Source organism: Bombina bombina, chromosome 4 (assembly GCF_027579735.1).
Source record: "Bombina bombina isolate aBomBom1 chromosome 4, aBomBom1.pri, whole genome shotgun sequence".
In the NCBI taxonomy this organism is placed as follows: Eukaryota; Metazoa; Chordata; class Amphibia; order Anura; family Bombinatoridae; genus Bombina; species Bombina bombina.
This window is the reverse complement of record NC_069502.1, coordinates 49,883,083-49,902,248: the sequence shown is the minus strand read 5'-3', so window position 1 is coordinate 49,902,248 and position 19,166 is coordinate 49,883,083. Positions and strand designations below refer to the sequence as shown.

The following is a 19,166-nucleotide window of genomic DNA, read 5'->3' as shown; positions in this document are numbered from 1 at the left end:
TTTACAGGTAATTTTGTATTTCTTTTAGCTAGGTAGTTATTAAATAGTTAATAACTATTTAATAGCTATTGTACCTAGTTAAAATAAATTGAAAGTTGCCTGTAAAATAAAAATAAATCCTAAGATAGCTACAATATAATTATTATTTATATTGTAGCTATATTAGGGTTTATTTTAAAGGTAAGTATTTAGTTTTAAATAGGATTAATTTAGTTAATTAGAGTTACATTTATTTAGATGTATTTAATTAATATTTAAGTTAGGGGGGTGTTAGGGTTAGTGTTAGACTTAGGTTTAGGGGTTAATAATTTTATTAGAGTTGCGGCGGTGTAGGGGGGGGCAGGATAGGGGTTAATAATTTTATTACAGTGGCGGCGGTGTAGGGGGGGGGCAGGATAGGGGTTAATAAATTTATTATAGGTGGCGACGGTGTAGGGGGGGCAGATTAGGGGTTAATAAGTTTAAGATAGGGTGCGGCGGGGTCCGCGAACGGCGGTTTAGGGGTTAAACTATTTATTTAGTTGCGGCGGGATCCGCAGGATAGGGGTTAATAAATTTATTCTAGGTGGTGGCGGTATAGGGGGGGCAGGATAGGGGTTACTAGGTATAATGTAGGTGGCGGCGGTGTCCAGTAGCGGCAGTTTAGGGGTTAATACATTTATAAGAGTTGCGGCGGGGTCTAGGAGCGGCGGTTTAGGGGTTAATATCTTTATTTAGTTGCGGGGGGCTCCGGGGGCGCCGGTATAGGGGGTAGAACAGTGTAGTTAGTGTGAGTGCTTAGTGACAGGGGTATCAATAAAGCTGTGAAAAAGCAGAAGAGCAGCGAAATCGGATGAGTGATAACTATCACAGTCCGCTGCTCATCGCCCCGTACTTGGTGCGCAGCTTTTTGACAGCTTTTTTGATAACTTAGGCGAACGTATTCAGGTCCGCGGCGGCGATGTGAGGCGAGCTTAGGCGGGCGTATTGGACCGGCGAAGGCAGGTAAAGTAGACGGCTTGATAACTACCCCTCTAAGTCACTTGTGGAAGCCAGCAATAAATGTAAAGTTAACTTGATACTTGCGTAAACGATCCAGAGACTCCTAAGAGAAGATTCATCAGGTAATGATAGAGATTCAAATTCTGTTTGACTGTTTTTCCAGTACAGTGAAGAGAGAGGTAGAGAATGATTAGACGATGAATGGCGTCTGACGTCACGCAAGGAGGTAGGTCCGGTCAAGAGATCCGTTAAAGGGACACTGAACCCAAATATTTTCTTTCCCAATTCAGATAGAGCATGCAATTTTAAGCAACTTTCTAACTTACTCCTATTATTACATTTTCTTCGTTCTCTTGCTATTTCTATTTGAAAAAGAAGGCATCTAAGCTTTTTTCTTGGTTCAGTGCTCTGGATAGCACTTTTTATTGGTGGATGAATTTATCCACCAATCAGCAAGGACAACCCAGGTTGTTCACCAACAATGGGCCGGCATCTAAACTTACATTCTTGCATTTCAAATAAAGATACCAAGAGAATAAAGAAAATTTGATAATAGGAGTAAATTAGAAAGTTGCTTAAAATTTCATCCTCTATCTGAATCATGAAAGAAAAAATTTGGGTTCAGTGTCCCTTTAAACACAGAGTTGGTTTAGAACGGTTGAACACACTAACACAATTTCAGTGTATATTGCAAGCTTGAATAATATAAAGGTTCCTCTTGTGGATTGAGTAAGCATCTATCAACTAATGTGACAAAATAATCAAGCAAAGAAGAGTATAGGAAGTGACTGTTTATAGGGAATAAAGAGGGTGGAGTCAAAAAGGTTTGGATACCTTAAAGGGGAAATTCCTTACAGGTTCAGATAAAGCATGCAATTTTAACCAACTTTCTAATTTACTCCTATTCTAAATTTTTCTTTGCTCTCTTGCTATCTTAATTTGAAAAAGTAGAAATGTAATCATAGTAGCCGTCCCATTTTTGATTAATCACCTGGGTAGTGCATGCTGATTGGTGGCTAAATGTAGCAAGCACTACCCAGGTTCTGAACCAAAAATTGCTATAAAGACGAATATGCACAGACACTGATATAAAAATCCAGTATAAAACCTTTTAAAAACGTACTTAGAAGCTCCCAGTTTAGCACTGCTGATGAGGTTATTCAGGGACTGCCACTTAAAAGGACCTGAGAAAGAAGGAAGAACAGACAATCCCCCCCCATCCCCTGCATATAAAAAGAACCATTACACAACCAGACATCTGTATACATCTAAAACTTTGGGGCTTGGTTAAGAGTCTGAAAATCCACACAATGTTTTTTTAAAAATAAGCAAAACTATACATTTATACAAATGCACACCCAGATGGGAGATATAAATGGATTATCTACAAAACATTTATGCAAAAAAATTACAATGCACCATTAAAGCACATTAAATCATTTTTTTTCGAACACCTGAGACTTACAGGCCCATTTATCAAAGGTCTTGCGGACCTGATCCGACACTGCGGATCAGGTCCGCAAGACCTCGCTAAATGCGGAGAGCAATACGCTCTCCGCATTTAACATTGCACCAGCAGCTCACAAGAGCTGCTGGTGCAACGCCGCCCCCTGCTGACTCGCGGCCAATCGGCCGCCAGCAGGGAGCTGTCAATCAACCCGATCGTATTCGATCGGGTTGATGTCTGGCGATTCCTGTCCGCCTGTTCAGAGCAGGCGGACAGGGTTATGGAGCAGCGGTCTTTTGACCGCTGCTTCATAAGTTGTGTTTCTGGCGAGTCTGAAGACTCGCCAGAAACACGGCCCTTCAAGCTCCATACGGAGCTTGATAAATGGGCCTGCTGATATCTTTGAGCCCTTTTGTGTGCATTATTTTTCCATAATTTTTATTACATGGTGTTATTATGAGTGTAATTGTACTTTGTAATGTATTTTTGATGTGTTTTGTAACACTTTTTTGTTTTGCGACACAGTCAACCACGGCTCTGAGGACGCGGTAATCAGCATAAATCGCTATTTCGCTCAATCGATCTTGTTTACTTCCAACTCGTAATACCAGCAGTAAATCTGATGAGCGCAGACACCCGCTATAAACCCCTTATCACTCGCGCACAAATGTTTGTGCTCCACTCATAATCTGGCCCTTTATATTCAGTCAAAACAAAACACTCGGAGGAAATACAGATTTAATGCCCCTTACCTGTGAAAAAAATGGTCCCCATAAGTCTGTAATGTTGTTGATCTGTAGCTGTTCTCCTACAGGGGCTGTTTGGTCAAAACTCCCAATTTTTATTTTGACATTTTTAACATTTCCTGGAATGTCAGAGTCAAAATAGTATGTTTTTAATATATCAAGGCGAGCTGGTGGATCCCTGTTGCTATCAAAATACATCTCATCTCCAGAAGGACTTGGGAAATGTACTTTTCTGACAAACTCATTTAACTGAAATTCCATAAAAACACAGTTTTAGTTTTTTATATTAAAAAAATAAAATAAAAATTAGATAAAAAAATGTTATATTTGCATTTCCCTTTAAACAAAAACGTCCATGTCATATTTAAAATAAATCTTTGTACAACAATCAAATGACAACAGAAAATATGATATAGCACTTTTTTATGGTTAAAATCATTTCATAGCTACTATTTTGAATAATAAAATAAAGGTTATGGAGCTATTTATGAACAATTTATTACACTTCAACGGTACAATTTATAATGTGGGACATAATGTAGGGGGTATTGTTTTTTACAGCACAATGGAGGCCGAATTATAAAATGGAGGGCAGACATTATTCACTGTAGGGAATTTGTTGTGGTTCCAAGAGGACCTTGGTTATGGGGGAAATAAATGCTCAGATGTTAACAAACACACAACAGTTTACACAGACAAGGTATAAGGTATACTTTATATATTGTATGTGATTAATGATGTCATCATGTAAAGCTCCCAGGGGGTGGGGCTTGGGATGAGTATAAAGGGCAACTTTAAACATTCATGTTTTGGCTAGAGCATGCAATTTAAAATATTGCATTTCATTTCTACCTTTTATTTCTAACCCCTTTTTTCATCTTGTTATTTTACTGAGGGGGATATTTTGAGACAGTGAATGTAGGAAATTTTAGAAATGATATTTTATTTTTTAACACTGTGACAGGTTTTAGCTATTGACATTATTTGACATATAAAATTAACACAAAATGAATGCAGTAAAATTAGGAATCAAACTTCAATGTCCAAAAATAAATCCAAATATTGTGGAAACAAGAACATTATAGACACACTTTCCTATCTGTAGACAGGACCCAAGTTAAATGAACAAGTAGACTGCTTAACCTCTAGGGAGAATTTCAAAAATCTTAATTTTAAACGGCAGAGTAAATTTCTACCTTGACTCTATTGTGGCGAAGTTAGCCATCCCCCTCCTAATTGCCTAGCGTATTTTAATAAATACATTTTCACGGCTATGATCTCACTGTCACACTGTCAATGGAGTTTGTATCACTGTCTTATTATTATTGCTGCATAAGAATTTTTGGGCTCTTCTAATTTATTTTATGTGCAAAGTACTATAGATGTTGACTTTTTATTATTTATATTTTTGATTGAATATATTGTTTATTAATATTGATGATGACTTACATTATTCAGATAGAGCATACATTTTTTTTAAATTATCTAATGGATGGAAGCATTATATCCAAACAGCCAAAGCACATACAAGATTTAAAAACAAAAGTCATTCATACTAGGAACAACAACTCGCAAATAAGCCATACCATTCTCTCCTCCACATTTTCCCATGCTTTTTAACCCTCCTCTACCCACCCAATTTAACCCAACTGTATATGTGAATCACTCCTTCTATATTTTGTCTCTTTCAAGCCTAGAATGTCCTAACATACAGGGCAGTCTGCATCCTCACGTTGTTTCCACCAAATGCATTGAGTTTCCTAGACTTCACTATCAATCTATAATTTCATAGGCATAACAGGATAACAGTACAGGATTGCACCACATGGCCCAAAAATAAAGATATATCTTAACATATGGATTCTCATCTGACAACATCAAACATATCAAAAACCACAAATTAAATATTTAATGAATTAAATATTAGCTATTGCTTCATCCCTGTGGTATCCTTTCTGAAATGAGCAGCAATGCACTAGAGGGATCAAACTGAACACATCTGGTGACCCTATGACAAAAGGAATATGTGTGCTGCCCCCAATCCCAATATAGCTAACAATAGTGCATTACTGCTCCTGAGCATACCTACGTAGCTGGTTGAGTAAGAAGATGTGTGTCAGGGAAATTAAGAAATATTTCTGGGGGATGAGTGTGTTAGAATGTGGGGATAAGAGGACAAATAGGGTCTGGAGTGTAGTGTAAATAATGGTACCGAGATGGTTGGGGGAAGGGACTGATGCAAGAGAGAAGGGAGCTAACATGCTAAGTAGGTGTTTGTGTGTGAGGAAAAAGGGTGTAAGGTAGAAGCAGATATGAAGGAGAGGAAGGCTTATTGGGTAAGCAAAGGCTGGTGTATTACAGTGAGGATTGAGATTTATATTTATATGTATGTGAAATAGGAAAAGGGAGGAAGAGCGCCAAGTAGAGGTTGTGTGAATGGAAAAAGGTATGGGTAAATGGTTAGAGGAGGTGATTGTGTGTGATGGTAAGGAGAATCTAGTCTAAGGAAGATGAAAGCTGAGAGGATAACTAGGGGTTGATGTGGGGTAGAGGGGAGTTTTTATGGTGAGGAGCTACTTGTGTGTGTGAGAAATGTGTGTGAAGATGGGTAGGGGCTGGTGTGAGTGAGAGAGGATTGAGAGGGTGCAGTAGAAATATATTTATATGTGTTTGTATATATATATATATATATATATATATATATATATATATATATATATATAGTTTGTCTTACAATGTCACTGGGACAAATAGCTGATCCAGAGAGGGTGCCTATAACTAGGGTGTGAGGTGGCTACAACATTTAGACGGATGGCAAAGAAGCTGTGAGAGTGAACTGGGCCAAAATTCACAACCTTTGATCATCCTAAAGGATAAGGGAGTATGGTATTTGCAGTATATAGTTTTACTGAACAAATGATTATATTATTATACTCTGCTGACAGAAATAATTTATCATAATCTTGTCAGAACTTTTTCTAAGGGGCATATTTATCAAGCTCTCCATAACCTGTCCCCCTGCTCTGAGGTGGCGGACAGAAATTGCCAGAAATAAACCCAATCGAATACGATTTTGTTGATTGACACCCCCTGCTAGCGGCCGATTGGCCGCAAATCCACAGGGGGGTGGTATTGCACCAGTAGTTTAGAAAAACTGCTGGTGCAATGATAAAATCCGAGAGTATATGCTGTCTGCATTTATCGATGTGCAGCTGACGTGATCCGCTGTATTGGATCATGTACGCTCGCACCATCTTAAATAGGCCCCAATGGCTCATCCTGGGAATCCACTCATTGTAGCTGGGAAAGGAGGCTGCCATCTATTAGGACCTTACCTGTCACAGTGCTAAATCCCTTTAATGTCAGCATTAACAACCCTTTAAATATGAGGTATTGTGCCCCAGTAGGATGCAAGTGATCACAGTAAAAATAGCAATAACAAGCAGTAGTACTTACAGTGATATTTTCTCTCATAGGGATGGTATCTTCAAACTGTTTGTGCTAGAGGTACAAGTGACCCCTCTTTTAAAAAGGAAAAATACCATTTTCCAAATGAGGGATCACGTGTTCTCCTAGGATACAGCTGACCCCAATTAAAATGTCTGCTCCATTAAAATCTAGATAATTCCTAAGGATAGGAGAGGTGTTATTTTTATTCTAATCCCTCTGATTTATTTACAGGGGTTTGAGATCCTTCATGTGATCGAAGGAATTCCCTTTTTTTTAAAATGAGTGAGTCACACGCCTTGTTATTTTCATACAGTCACACCAGGCCAACTTTGGCACCCATTCAGTGTTTGATGAGGAACCCTATCTCCTCCCATTAAAAAGAGGAATGTGAGACCCTAGTTTGTAAAGGGGAGCCCCATTTTTTTCAATGAGAGGTCTAATGTGCTCCTCATTAATTGTTAATTAGCATTAAAATGCTGCATTTTTAATAGTTGATTTTCTGTGTTACTTCAGGTTCTCGTATGCAACATTATGCTTTGGACACCTCATGTAACTATAGCTCTAAATGGCACAAAACTAACGAAATGCTCAAAAATATAGCTGAAGCATTGCTCATTGAATTTCAGACACAATCGTGCCTTTCAATGAGGCCCCTTGCAACCTTACAATTAACCTTTTCTACTGATACAGGGCTAGATCACAAGTGGAGCGCTCCTGCCCGAGTATTAACTGCTCTAGGAGTCAGCTTTCTGCGCCTGTCAGATTGAGCTTGTATTATGAGTTGAAAGTATACAGGTTTTCTTTGCACACTAACCCGAAACACGAAAAAAGCTGAATTTAGAATATTTTATTCTTAGAAGATGAAATAAAAATGAAATAAAATTGTCCTCTCATAACAGGCTCTAATTCATCAGTTATCCAAATACAGAGATAAGTTAATACAGAGTGCCTGCACAGATATCCGTTAATTGGAAAAAATAGATGAAAACAGTACAATCCAACTCTTATTGGAGAGAAGGAAGCTAAAGTATCAGTCCTAAAGCTTCCCAAGTACAGTGAACTTTATTTCCAATAAAAGAACCAGTTGGCGTGCTCAAAATTTTAATTTTACGGTTCCTGGTGATGTGGAGAGCAAAAGGGGAGTAGAATAGTTCCAGGCAGTGTTGAAGGTGGATCACAGACCAGCTTGAAAGCTCATGGATTGAATGTATATGCGTGTAAGAACCTGTTAGTATTCATTTAAGGTAGAAATATATAACAGGAGATAGGGTATTGTGGACCTCAATTTGCTGTAGCTTTGAATAATATTAAATACAACAATAATGGATAGATTTAGAGTTTGGCGGTAGCCGTCAAAACCAGCGTTAGAGGCTCCTAACGCTGGTTTTGGGCTACCGCTGGTATTTAGAGTCAGTCAGGAGAGGGTCTAACGCTCACTTTCCAGCCGCGACTTTTCCATACCGCACGCCATTTGCGTATCCTATCTTTTCAAAGGGATCTTCCTAACGCTTAGAGTCGTGGCTGAAGTGAGCGTTAGAAATCTAACGACAAAACTCCAGCCTCAGAAAAAAGTCAGTAGTTAAGAGCTTTCTGGGCTAACGCCGGTTTATAAAGCTCTTAACTACTGTGCTCTACAGTACACTAACACCCATAAACTACCTATGTACCCCTAAACCGAGGTCCCCCCACATCGCCGCCACTCGATTACATTTAATCTGCCGACCGCACACCGCCGCCAGCTACGTTATACTTATGTACCCCTAATCTGCTGCCCCTAACACCGCCGACCCCTATATTATATTTATTAACCCCTAATCTGCCCCCCTCAATGTTGCCGACACCTACCCACACTTATTAACCCCTAATCTGCCGACCGGACCGCGCTGCTACTATAATAAAGTTATTAACCCCTAATCCGCCTCACTCCCGCCTCAATAACCCTATAATAAAAAGTATTAACCCCTAATCTGCCCTCACCGACATCTAACTTCAAGTATTAACCCCTAATCTGCCGACCGGACCTCACCGCTACTATAATAAATGTATTAACCCCTAAAGCTAAGTCTAACCCTAACACTAACACCCCCCTAAGTTAAATATAATTTAAATCTAACTAAATAAATTAACTCTTATTAAATAAATTATTCCTATTTAAAGCTAAATACTTACCTGTAAACTAAACCCTAATATAGCTACAATATAAATTATAATTATATTGTAGCTATTTTAGGATTAATATTTATTTTACAGGCAACTTTGTATTTATTTTAACTCGGCACAATAGCTATTAAATAGTTAATAACTATTTAATAGCTACCTAGTTAAAATAATTACAAAATTACCTGTAAAATAAATCCTAACCTAAGTTACAATTAAACTTAACACTACACTAGCAATAAATTAATTAAATAAAATACCTACAATTATCTACAATTAAACCTAACACTACACTATCAATAAATTAATTAAATAAAATACCTACAATTAAATACAATTAAATAAACTAACTAAAGTACAAAAAATAAAAAAGAACTAAGGTACAAAAAATAAAAAAATATTTACAAACATTAGAAAAATATTGCAACAATTTTAAACTAATTACACCTACTCTAAGCCCCCTAATAAAATAACAAAGCCCCCCAAAATAAAAAAATGCCCTACCCTATTTTAAAATTAAAATAAAAAAGCTCTTTTACCTTACCAGCCCTTAAAAGGGCCATTTGCGGGGCATGCCCCAAAGAATTCAGCTCTTTTGCCTGGAAAAAAAACATACAATACCCCCCCAAAATTACAACCCACCACCCACATACCCCTAATCTAACCCAAACCCCCCTTAAATAAACCTAACACTAAGCCCCTGAAGATCTCCCTACCTTGTCTTCACCACACCGAGTATCAGCGATCCGTCCAGGCTCCGATGTCTTGATCCAAGCCCAAGCGGGGGGCTGAAGACATCCATCCTCCGGCTGAAGTCTTGATCCAAGCGGGCAGAAGAGGACATCCGGACCGGCAAACATCTTCATCCAGGCCGCATATTCTATGTTCTTCCATCCGATGACGAGCGGCTGATCTTCAAGACCTCCAGCGCGGATCCATCCTCTTCTTCCGACGACTAGACGACGAATGAAGGTTCCTTTAAGGGACGTCATCCAAGATGGCATCCCTCGAATTCCGATTGGCTGATAGGATTCTATCAGCCAATCGGAATTAAGGTAGGAAAATTCTGATTAGCTGTTCCGATCAGCCAATAGAATGCGAGCTCAATCTGATTGGCTGATCGGATCAGCCAATCAGATTGAACTTGAATCTGATTGGCTGATTCCATCAGCCAATCAGAATTTTCCTACCTTAATTCCAATTGGCTGATAGAATCCTATCAGCCAATCAGAATTCGAGGGACGCCATCTTGGATGATGTCCCTTAAAGGAACCGTCATTCGTCGGGAAGTCGTCGGTGAAGATGGATGTTCCGCGTCGGCGGGATGAACTACATGGATCCGGAAGAAAGAGGATTGAAGATGCCGCTTGATAGAAGACTTCAGTCGGATCATGGACCTCTTCAGCTCCCGCTTGGATGAAGACTTCAGCCGGATCATGGACATCTTTAGCCCCCCGCTTGGGCTTGGATTAAGACATCGGAGGCTCTTCTGGATTGATCGGTGAACCCGGCGTGGTGAAGAGAAGGTAGGGAGATCTTCAGGGGCTTAGTGTTAGGTTTATTTAAGGGGGGCTTGGGTTAGATTAGGGGTATGTTGGTGGTGGGTTGTAATTTTGGGGGGGTATTGTATGTTTTTTTTTCCAGGCAAAAGAGCTGAATTCTTTGGGGCATGCCCCGCAAAGGGCCCTTTTCAGGGCTGGTAAGGTAAAAGAGCTTTTCGATTTTAATTTTAGAATAGGGTAGGGCATTTTTTTATTTTGGGGGTCTTTGTTATTTTATTAGGGGGCTTAGAGTAGGTGTAATTAGTTTAAAATTGTTGTAATATTTTTCTAATGTTTGTAAATATTTTTTTATTTTTTGTAACTTAGTTCTTTTTTATTTTTTGTACTTTAGTTATTTTATTTCATTGTATTTATTTGTAGGTATTGTATTTAATTAATTTATTGATAGTGTAGTGTTAGGTTTAATTGTAGATAATTGTAGGTAGTTTATTGAATTTATTTATTGAAAGTGTAGTGTTAGGTTTAATTGTAACTTAGGTTAGGATTTATTTTACAGGTAATTTTGTAATTATTTTAACTAGGTAACTATTAAATAGTTATTAACTATTTAATAGCTATTGTACCTGGTTAAAATAAATACAAAGTTGCCTGTAAAATAAATATTAATCCTAAAATAGCTACAATATAATTATAATTTATATTGTAGCTATATTAGGATTTATTTTACAGGTAAGTATTTAGCTTTAAATAGGAATAATTTATTTAATAAGAGTTAATTTATTCCGTTAGATTTAAATTATATTTAGCTTAGGGGGGTGTTAGGGTTAGACTTAGCTTTAGGGGTTAATAAATTTATTATAGTAGCGGCGAGATCCGGTCAGCAGATTAGGGGTTAATAATTGTAGGTAGGTGGAGGCGACGTTGGGGGCGACAGATTAGGGGTTAATAAATATAATATAGGGGTCGGCGGTGTTAGGGGCAGCAGATTAGGGGTACATAGGGATAACGTAGGTTGCGGCGGTGTACGGAGCGGCAGATTAGGGGTTAATAATAATATGCAGGGGTCAGCGATAACAGGGGCGGCAGATTAGGGGTTAATAAACATAATATAGTGGTCGGCGGTGTTATGGGCAGCAGATTAGGGGTACATAGGTATAACGTAGGTTGCGGCGGTGTACGGAGTGGCAGATTAGGGGTTAATAATAATATGCAGGGGTCAGCGATAGCGGGGGCGGCAGATTAGGGGTTGATAAGTGTAAGGTTAGTGGTGTTTAGACTCGGGGTACATGTTAGGGTGTTAGGTGCAGACATAGAAACTGTTTCCCCATAGGAAACAATGGGGCTGCGTTAGGAGCTGAACGCTGCTTTTTTGCAGGTGTTTGGTTTTTTTTCAGCTCAAACTGCCCCATTGTTTTCTATGGGGGAATCAAGCACGGGCACCTTTTTGAAGCTGGCCGCGTCTGTAAGCATCGCTGGTATTGAGAGTTGCAGTGGCGGTAAATTATGCTCTATGCTCCCTTTTTGGAGCCTAACGCAGCCATTCTGTGAACTCTAAATACCAGCGGTATTTAAAAGGTGCGGGGGAAAAAAGCCAGCGTAGCTAACGCACCCCTTTGGCCGCAGAACTCTAAATCTAGCCATTAGTATGGTAATGTAACAGTGATCAATATGAATACAATAACAACTAAATATAATTCTAATATTGAACACAGTATTTATATGCCACAATATCTAGTGTTAACCAACAGAGATAGTTATCACTACAATATAACTGTGGGAGAGAAGTATATATATATATATATATATATATATATATATATACTAGAGAGAATATGGAATTGTTACCGGTTGTCCGTATTGTCAAACAGAGCGTATGAGCTTCTGAAATAATGAGAGTCCCTGATCCATCTGCTCAATGCTATAATGAAGCAGCCGATCCGGTATAGCCTTTAGGATCACAAACAGGCAGGAGCAGTGGTGAGGAGCCTGCAGTAGTAGGAGCTGGAAGCAGGAATCTGTTGTTAGGGGAATCAGGTTCCGCTTACATGCTGCAGCTGACAGCTGGGAAGCTGAATCACACAACCTGGCAATAGCTGATGACATCAGGCAGGACTGCAGCTCAAGAGGAAGGATCAGGCTGGTAGTCAGTAACCCACGGAAGAGCAAGCAATAAGCTAGCTTGTGAGGAGCAGCAGATATATTCCAGAGTCACGGGACAGGAAGTAGCTTAAACTGGTAATGGGATAATACAGGTTAGCATGCATAGTAAGGCTTCAGTAAATAGGAGTTGAGAGCAATACTTGCTCATAAACAAAATACTTAAGCAAGAAAGCCTAGTGAAGGAAGGGTTATATAGCCCTGAGGAAATTAGGTAATTCCCCCTTAAGGAGACATACATGTGAGACGTAAAGTGTTACATAATCCCCCTTCCAAGGAACCACTGCGAGGTTCAAGGACGAGCCTATCAGGGTGTCTTCTATGAAAAAGGGAAACCATTATCGGGGCATTGAGGTTAGTGGATGGTTCCCAGGAGTCATCATGATGTCCATAACCAAGCCAATGAAGGAGGTACTGCAGCTATCCTCGAGAACGTCATGAATTCAAAATACTAGCAACTTCATACTCCTCATCAGGCAAAGGAGGGGGAGTAGATGCACCATGAAGAGGAATAGGAGGAACATCAGATAAGCAAGGTATGACTAAAGAGATGTGAAAGGTAGGGTGTATCTTATAGGTAGATGGTAGTTGTAAAGTAACAGTGTTAGGATTGGCAATCCTGATGATGGAAAAAGGTCCCACATAAAGCTTGCTAAGTTTCCTTGATGGGATTCCGAGTTTGAGGTGTTTCGTAGACAACCAGACCAAGTCACCAATAGAATATTTAGAAGGAGTTTTGTGTATGAGATCATAGTAGTGCTTTTGTTGATCTTGAGCCAACTTACTGTTGTCCTGGAGTGTAGAAAAGGTTTAGGCAAGAGAATTAGTGAGATCATTCACCTGAGGGCAAGGAGTGTCCACCTGAGGTAACAGGTGGAAGGTGGGATGATAGCCACAATTCGCAAAAAATGGTGACATTTTAGTTGATGAGTTGATTTTGTTGTTATAAGAAAACTCTGCTAAGGGAAGTTGGGCTACCCAATCATCCTGTAGGTGGATAGTGTAACAGCGGAGGTACTGTTCAAGCGGGTGGTACGCCGTGCTGAGTTTCTGTTCAATCCTCAAAGCAATGCATAGATGTTTCCAAAACCTAGAGGTAAACTGGGATCCACGGTCAGTCATAATGGAAGTAGGAAAGCCATGCAATTTCACTATATTTGCAATGAAGAGGTTACTAGTAATTTGTGCTGTAGGTAGGTTCAGACAGGGAATACAATGAGGCATCTTGGTAAGAAGATCCACTACAATTAGGATAGTATTACAGTTAGATGATCTGGGTAACTCGACTATAAAGCCCATTGTGATGTGAGTCCAAGGACGTTATGGAATGGGCAATGACATTAGTAGCCCATAGGAATTATCTCTTTGTTGTTTTGAAGTGGCACAGGTTGTACTTTTGGAAACATACTGTTAAACAGAATTATTCATGGATGGCCACCAGAAATTCCTTTTTAGTAAGTCCAGGGTTTTTTGAATGCCAGGATGTCTGGCAAGAGGTAAGTCATGCACTGTATGCAGAATAACTGAACGAAGTTCTGGGGGTATGTACAATTGGTTTTCGTGGAAATACAATCCATGAATATCTTGATGTAGATCAGTAAGAGGTAATTACTGATCAGTTGTTTGAGCAATTTTAATTCACTGATATAGAAGGGAAAGAATTCCAACAACATTTTCTCTTGGAATAACTGTGGATTGATTCGTCTGAAAGGTTAGTTTAGGGTCTTTCCTAGATAAGGCATCTGCCTTAGCATTCTTTTTTCCAGGTCAGTAACTAATGAGAAAAGTAAAACGTGAGAAGTAGAGATTCCATCTCACCTGTCTGGCTAAGAGTGTTTTATATGTTTGAAGATATTGAAGGTCCAAGAGATGATGCCAGTGGTCAAAAGAGGCTTTGATAGCCAGTAACCCCTTTTCACCCACTGGGTAATGTTATTCGGCTGAGTTCAATACTCTGGAGTAAAATGCAGCCATGTGTATGATATTCTTTGGAGGTTTTCTCTGGAAGAGAATTGCTCCTAGAACATGTTCGGAGGCATCAACCTTAAGGATGTACTGTTCTTTTGGGTTCAGAATCTGTAGAATGGGAGCAGTAGTGAATTGATTCTTTAGGTAATCAAAAGCATTTTTGCTAAATCTGTCCAAAGAAACTTTGGATTGTCCTTAGTGAGGTTAGTTTGAGGTTTAGCAATAGAAGAGAAACCTTTCATAAATTTACGATAAAAGTTGGAAAAACCTAGAAATTGTTGGACATTTACAAGTAGGTTTAGGTCAATCGATTATCCTTTGTACTTTATTCTGAGCCATTTGAATGCCTTTATTACTAATGTTATAACCCAGGAAGGTGATGGAGTTAGAGTCAAAAATACATTTTTCTAACTTTGCAAAAAGTTGGCGAGCATGTGGGAAAGTACAGCCCTTACATGCTTTACATGATCTTGGAGATTATCGGAATATATGAGTATATCGTCAAGGTATACAACAACATAGACATACAGTATATGCCTGAAGATGTCATTGATGAATCGTTGAAATGTTGCAGAGGCATACATAGCCCAAAAGGCATAACGTTATACTCATATAAACCATACCTAATGAGGAACACGGTGATCCACTCATTACCTGAATGAATCCTGATGATATATTCCCCTCTAAGGTCCAGTTTTGTAAAATAACTGGAACCTTGCAACCTTTCTATTAATTCAGGGATGAGTGGTAGTGGGTAATAGTTTTTGATAGTTCTTTTATTGAGCTCCCTATAGTCAATTATGGGGCGTAGACTATTTTCTTTATTCCTGACGAAAAAGAATCCTGCACCTGTTGATGAGGAAGATGGTTTAATAATGCCTTTCCTGAGGTTTTCATCCAGATAGGTTTTCAGATGGTCCAACTCTGGTTGGGAGAGGGGATACAAATGACTGTATGGAATAGAGGAGCCTAGAATTAAATCAATCGGGCAGTCATATGGCCTGTGAGGGGGAAGAGTATCAGCCTCCTTTTTATGAAAAACATCTCCAAATTCTTGGTAATGTTTCGGCAGGGAGGATTCGATCACTTGGAGTATTGCAGGAACAGGGAACCAAGTTTTCCTACAGTAAATTGAGTTAAGGTTGCTAGTTAAATCCTTCCAGAATAGTTACGGCTGATGCATTCTGAGCCATGGTAAACCTAGAACAACCGGGAACATAGGGGAAAGTATAACATAATATATGAGATACTCAGTATGATTATTATTAGTGGAATGAAAGAGGTATGGTTTGCTGGGAAATGGGTCCAGTATATATTTGAGAACCATCAATAACACGCACAGATAAGGGTTTTGCTTTATCAATCAAAGGGATTTTATTAGTTTTGACATAATTTAAATCAATAAAGTTTCCACAATATCCGGAGTCAAGAATTGCTTCAGTGGTGAGATGGTGTTGGTGCCACTGCAAGGAGATAAGGACAACACAGTAAGGAGAAGAATTATTTTTTGTGGTGTTACAATCAACGATAGTGTTAAGTTTACCATTCTTTTGTTTAGATAAGGATGGACGGTCTTTAACTTTGTGGCTCTTAGAAGCACAGTAGAGACATAAATTCAGGAGATGTCTGCGGGTTTTTCCTCAGTGGACAAAGGACCCCTAATTATACCAATCTCCATAGCTTGGTCTTGAGGATTGAGGGGAAGTAACGAATAAGATGGCGAAGTTACCACTTTGACAGGACTGCCGCCAGCAAACTTCTCCTGTTTCATCTCCCTGATACAGCGATCAATTGTTGTGGAAAGGGTGAATAAGCCTTCTAAAGTATTTGGATGAATCAGCCAATATTTGGATGTATTTGGATGAATCAGACACACACAAGCAGATGATGATATGAAAATATGGAGACACCAACAAAAAAAGACTAAGCAGTTAATTAGGAAGGTTAAAGCTCATGCAGAAGAGAAGATAGCACAGTCAGTAAAACATGGGGACAAAACATTCTTTAGATATATCAGTGAAAGAAGAAAAAATAAGGTAGGAATAGTAAAATTGAAATCAGTTGATGGTAGAATAATAGAAGGAGATAAGCAGATTGCAGACTGTCTCAATGATTACTTCTGTTCTGTTTTCACTAAAGATTGTGAAGATACAATGTCTACATTAAGGGATGCTACGAAAAATAGAAACAAGCTTAACAGTAATCTTTTTACAGAGGATGAGGTTTTGTTAGCATTATCAAAAATAAATGTTACAAAGGCAGTGGGTCCTGATAATATTCATCCAAGGGTTTTAAAAGAACTTCGATCAGTGCTAACTGTCCCATTAACTGATCTGTTTAATCAGTCACTATTAACAGGAGCTGTCCCAGATGATTGGAGAATAGCAAATGTAATACCTCTTCATAAAAAGGGCAGTAGAGAAGAATCTGGCAACTACAGGCCAGTTAGTTTAACTTCAGTAGTAGGGAAATTAATGGAAAGCCTCTTAAAAGAACGAATTATGACTTACATAAAGACAAACAATTTAGAGGACCAAAATCAGCATGGTTTTACTTCAGGGAGATCATGTCAGACTAATCTAATTGACTTCTTTGATTATGTAACAAAAGTATTAGACAAGGGAGGAGCAGTTGATGTAGCATATCTAGATTTCAGCAAAGCATTTGACACCGCCCCACACAATAAACTTATTCACAAACTATATCTCCTTGGTCTAGATTCAAAAATTGTGAACTGGGTGGAATGCTGGCTTAAGGACAGAAAGTTAAGTTAGTTAAGTGTCTTAGTAAATGGAGTTCATTCAGCAGAGGGGGCTGTTACTAGTGGTGTTCCTCAGGGGTCAGTTCTGGGGCCTGTTTTGTTTAACATATTTATCTGCGATATCAGCAAAGGGCTACAGGAGAAAGTATGTCTCTTTGCAGATGATACAAAAAATTGCAACAGAGTGGATGTTCCAGGGGGGGTAGACAAAATGAGAAGTGATATACAACAATTGGAGGATTGGACAAACGACTGGGATCTAAAGTTTAACACAGCAAAGTGTAAAATAATGCATTTAGGGAAGAAAAATCCAAATGTTAATTTACAGACTCAATGACACTTTACTGACTGTTACAGACGAGGAACAGGACTTGGGAATTATTATTTCAGATGATTTAAAACTTAGTAAACAATGTAGTAATGCAGCGAGTAAGGCTAGCAGAATGCTTGGATGTATTGGTAGAGGTATTTGCAGCAGAAATAGTAAGGTTCTTATGCCACTTTATAGATCATTAGTTAGGCCTCATCTTGAGTATTGTGTGCAGTTCTGGAGGCCATATCTTCAGAAAGATATTAACAAACTTGAATCTGTGCAAAGGAGGGCTACCAAAATTGTACATGGTCTAAAAAATAAAACTTACCAGGATAGGCTCAATGACCAAAATATGTATAGCTTAGAGGAGAGAAGGGAAAGAGGTGATATGATAGCAACTTTCAAGTACATTAAAGGGTTTAGTAAAACTGAGGCTGTGGGTATTTTACATAAAATGGAAAATTCAAGAACAAGGGGTCATGAGCTCAAGCTAAAGGGTAGTAGATTCAGGAGTAATTTGAGGAAGCACTTCTTTACAGAAAGAGTGATTGATTTATGGAATAAACTTCCTCAAGAGGTAGTAGCAACAAACACTGTGGGGGACTTTAAAAATGCATGGGACAAGCATAAGGCTATCCTACGAACTAGATAAGTTTATACTGTTAGGTAAGGTCGGGCAGACTTGCTGGGCCTATGGCTCTTATCTGCCGTCAATATCTATGTTTCTATGTTTCTATGTGTTAGTTTTTTTAAAGGGTTTTTTGGGTGTTTAGTTTTTTTAGATTAGGGTTTGGGCAGCAAAAGAACTAAATGCCCTTTTAAGGGCAATGCCCATACAAATGCCCTTTTCAGGGCAATGGGTAGCTTAGGTTTTTTTAGATTTAGGTTTTTTATTTTGGGGGGATGGTTGGGTGGTGGGCTTTACTGTTGGGGGTCTTTGTATTATTTATTTTACAGGTAAAAGAGCTAATATCTTTGGGGCAATGCCCCACAAAAGGCCCTTTTAAGGGCCATTGGTAGTTTTTTGTAGGCTAGGTTTTTTTTTTTTTTTTGGGTGGACTTTTTTATTTTGATAGGGCGATTAGATTAGGTGTAATTCTTTTTTCTTTTTTTTGTAATTTCGTTTATTATTTTCCGTAATTTAGTGTGTGTTATTTTTTGTAATTTAGTCTTTTTTTTTTTTTTTTTTGTAATTAGATAGTTTGTAATTTTTAGTTTTAGGAATATTTTTAATGTGTAGTTTATTTTATTTTAATTGATAGTTAGTTTAATATTAGTTTAATAATTATATTAGTTTAATTGTTAGTTTAAACTTAGTTTTTTTTAATTTGGCTGGTAAGTTTTAATTTAATTTAAGTTAGGGGGAAGTTAGGTTTAGGGGTTACTAGTTTAAATTAGTTTATTATTATGTGGGGGGCTTGCGGTTTAGGGGTTAATAGTTTTCTTTAGTATATTTTGTTGTGGGGGCTAGTGGTTTAGGGGTTAATAAGTTTATTATAGTGGCACTGGTGTAAGGCTTAAAAACTTTAGTATAGTGGGGACGATGTGGGCGGACGTCAGATTAGGAGTTAATAATATTTAAATAGTGTTTGCGATTCGGGAGGTTTAGGGGTTAATACATTTATTATAGTGGTGACGATGTTGGGGAGTGGCGGAAGAGGGGTTAATCAATTGTATTAGTGGC

At 38.5% G+C, this 19,166-nt stretch overlaps 1 protein-coding gene across 1 annotated transcript in view; it reads right to left on the bottom strand.

Annotated features, from left to right (window-relative positions):
* Positions 1–19,166, bottom strand: part of LOC128656840 (vomeronasal type-2 receptor 26-like) — an 80,446-nt gene that overhangs the window by 46,305 nt on the left and 14,975 nt on the right. The window contains exon 3 of the mRNA XM_053711006.1: positions 3,181–3,423. Within this exon, the coding sequence (XP_053566981.1) occupies positions 3,181–3,423 (243 nt within the window). The remainder of the gene's footprint in view (positions 1–3,180; positions 3,424–19,166) is intronic.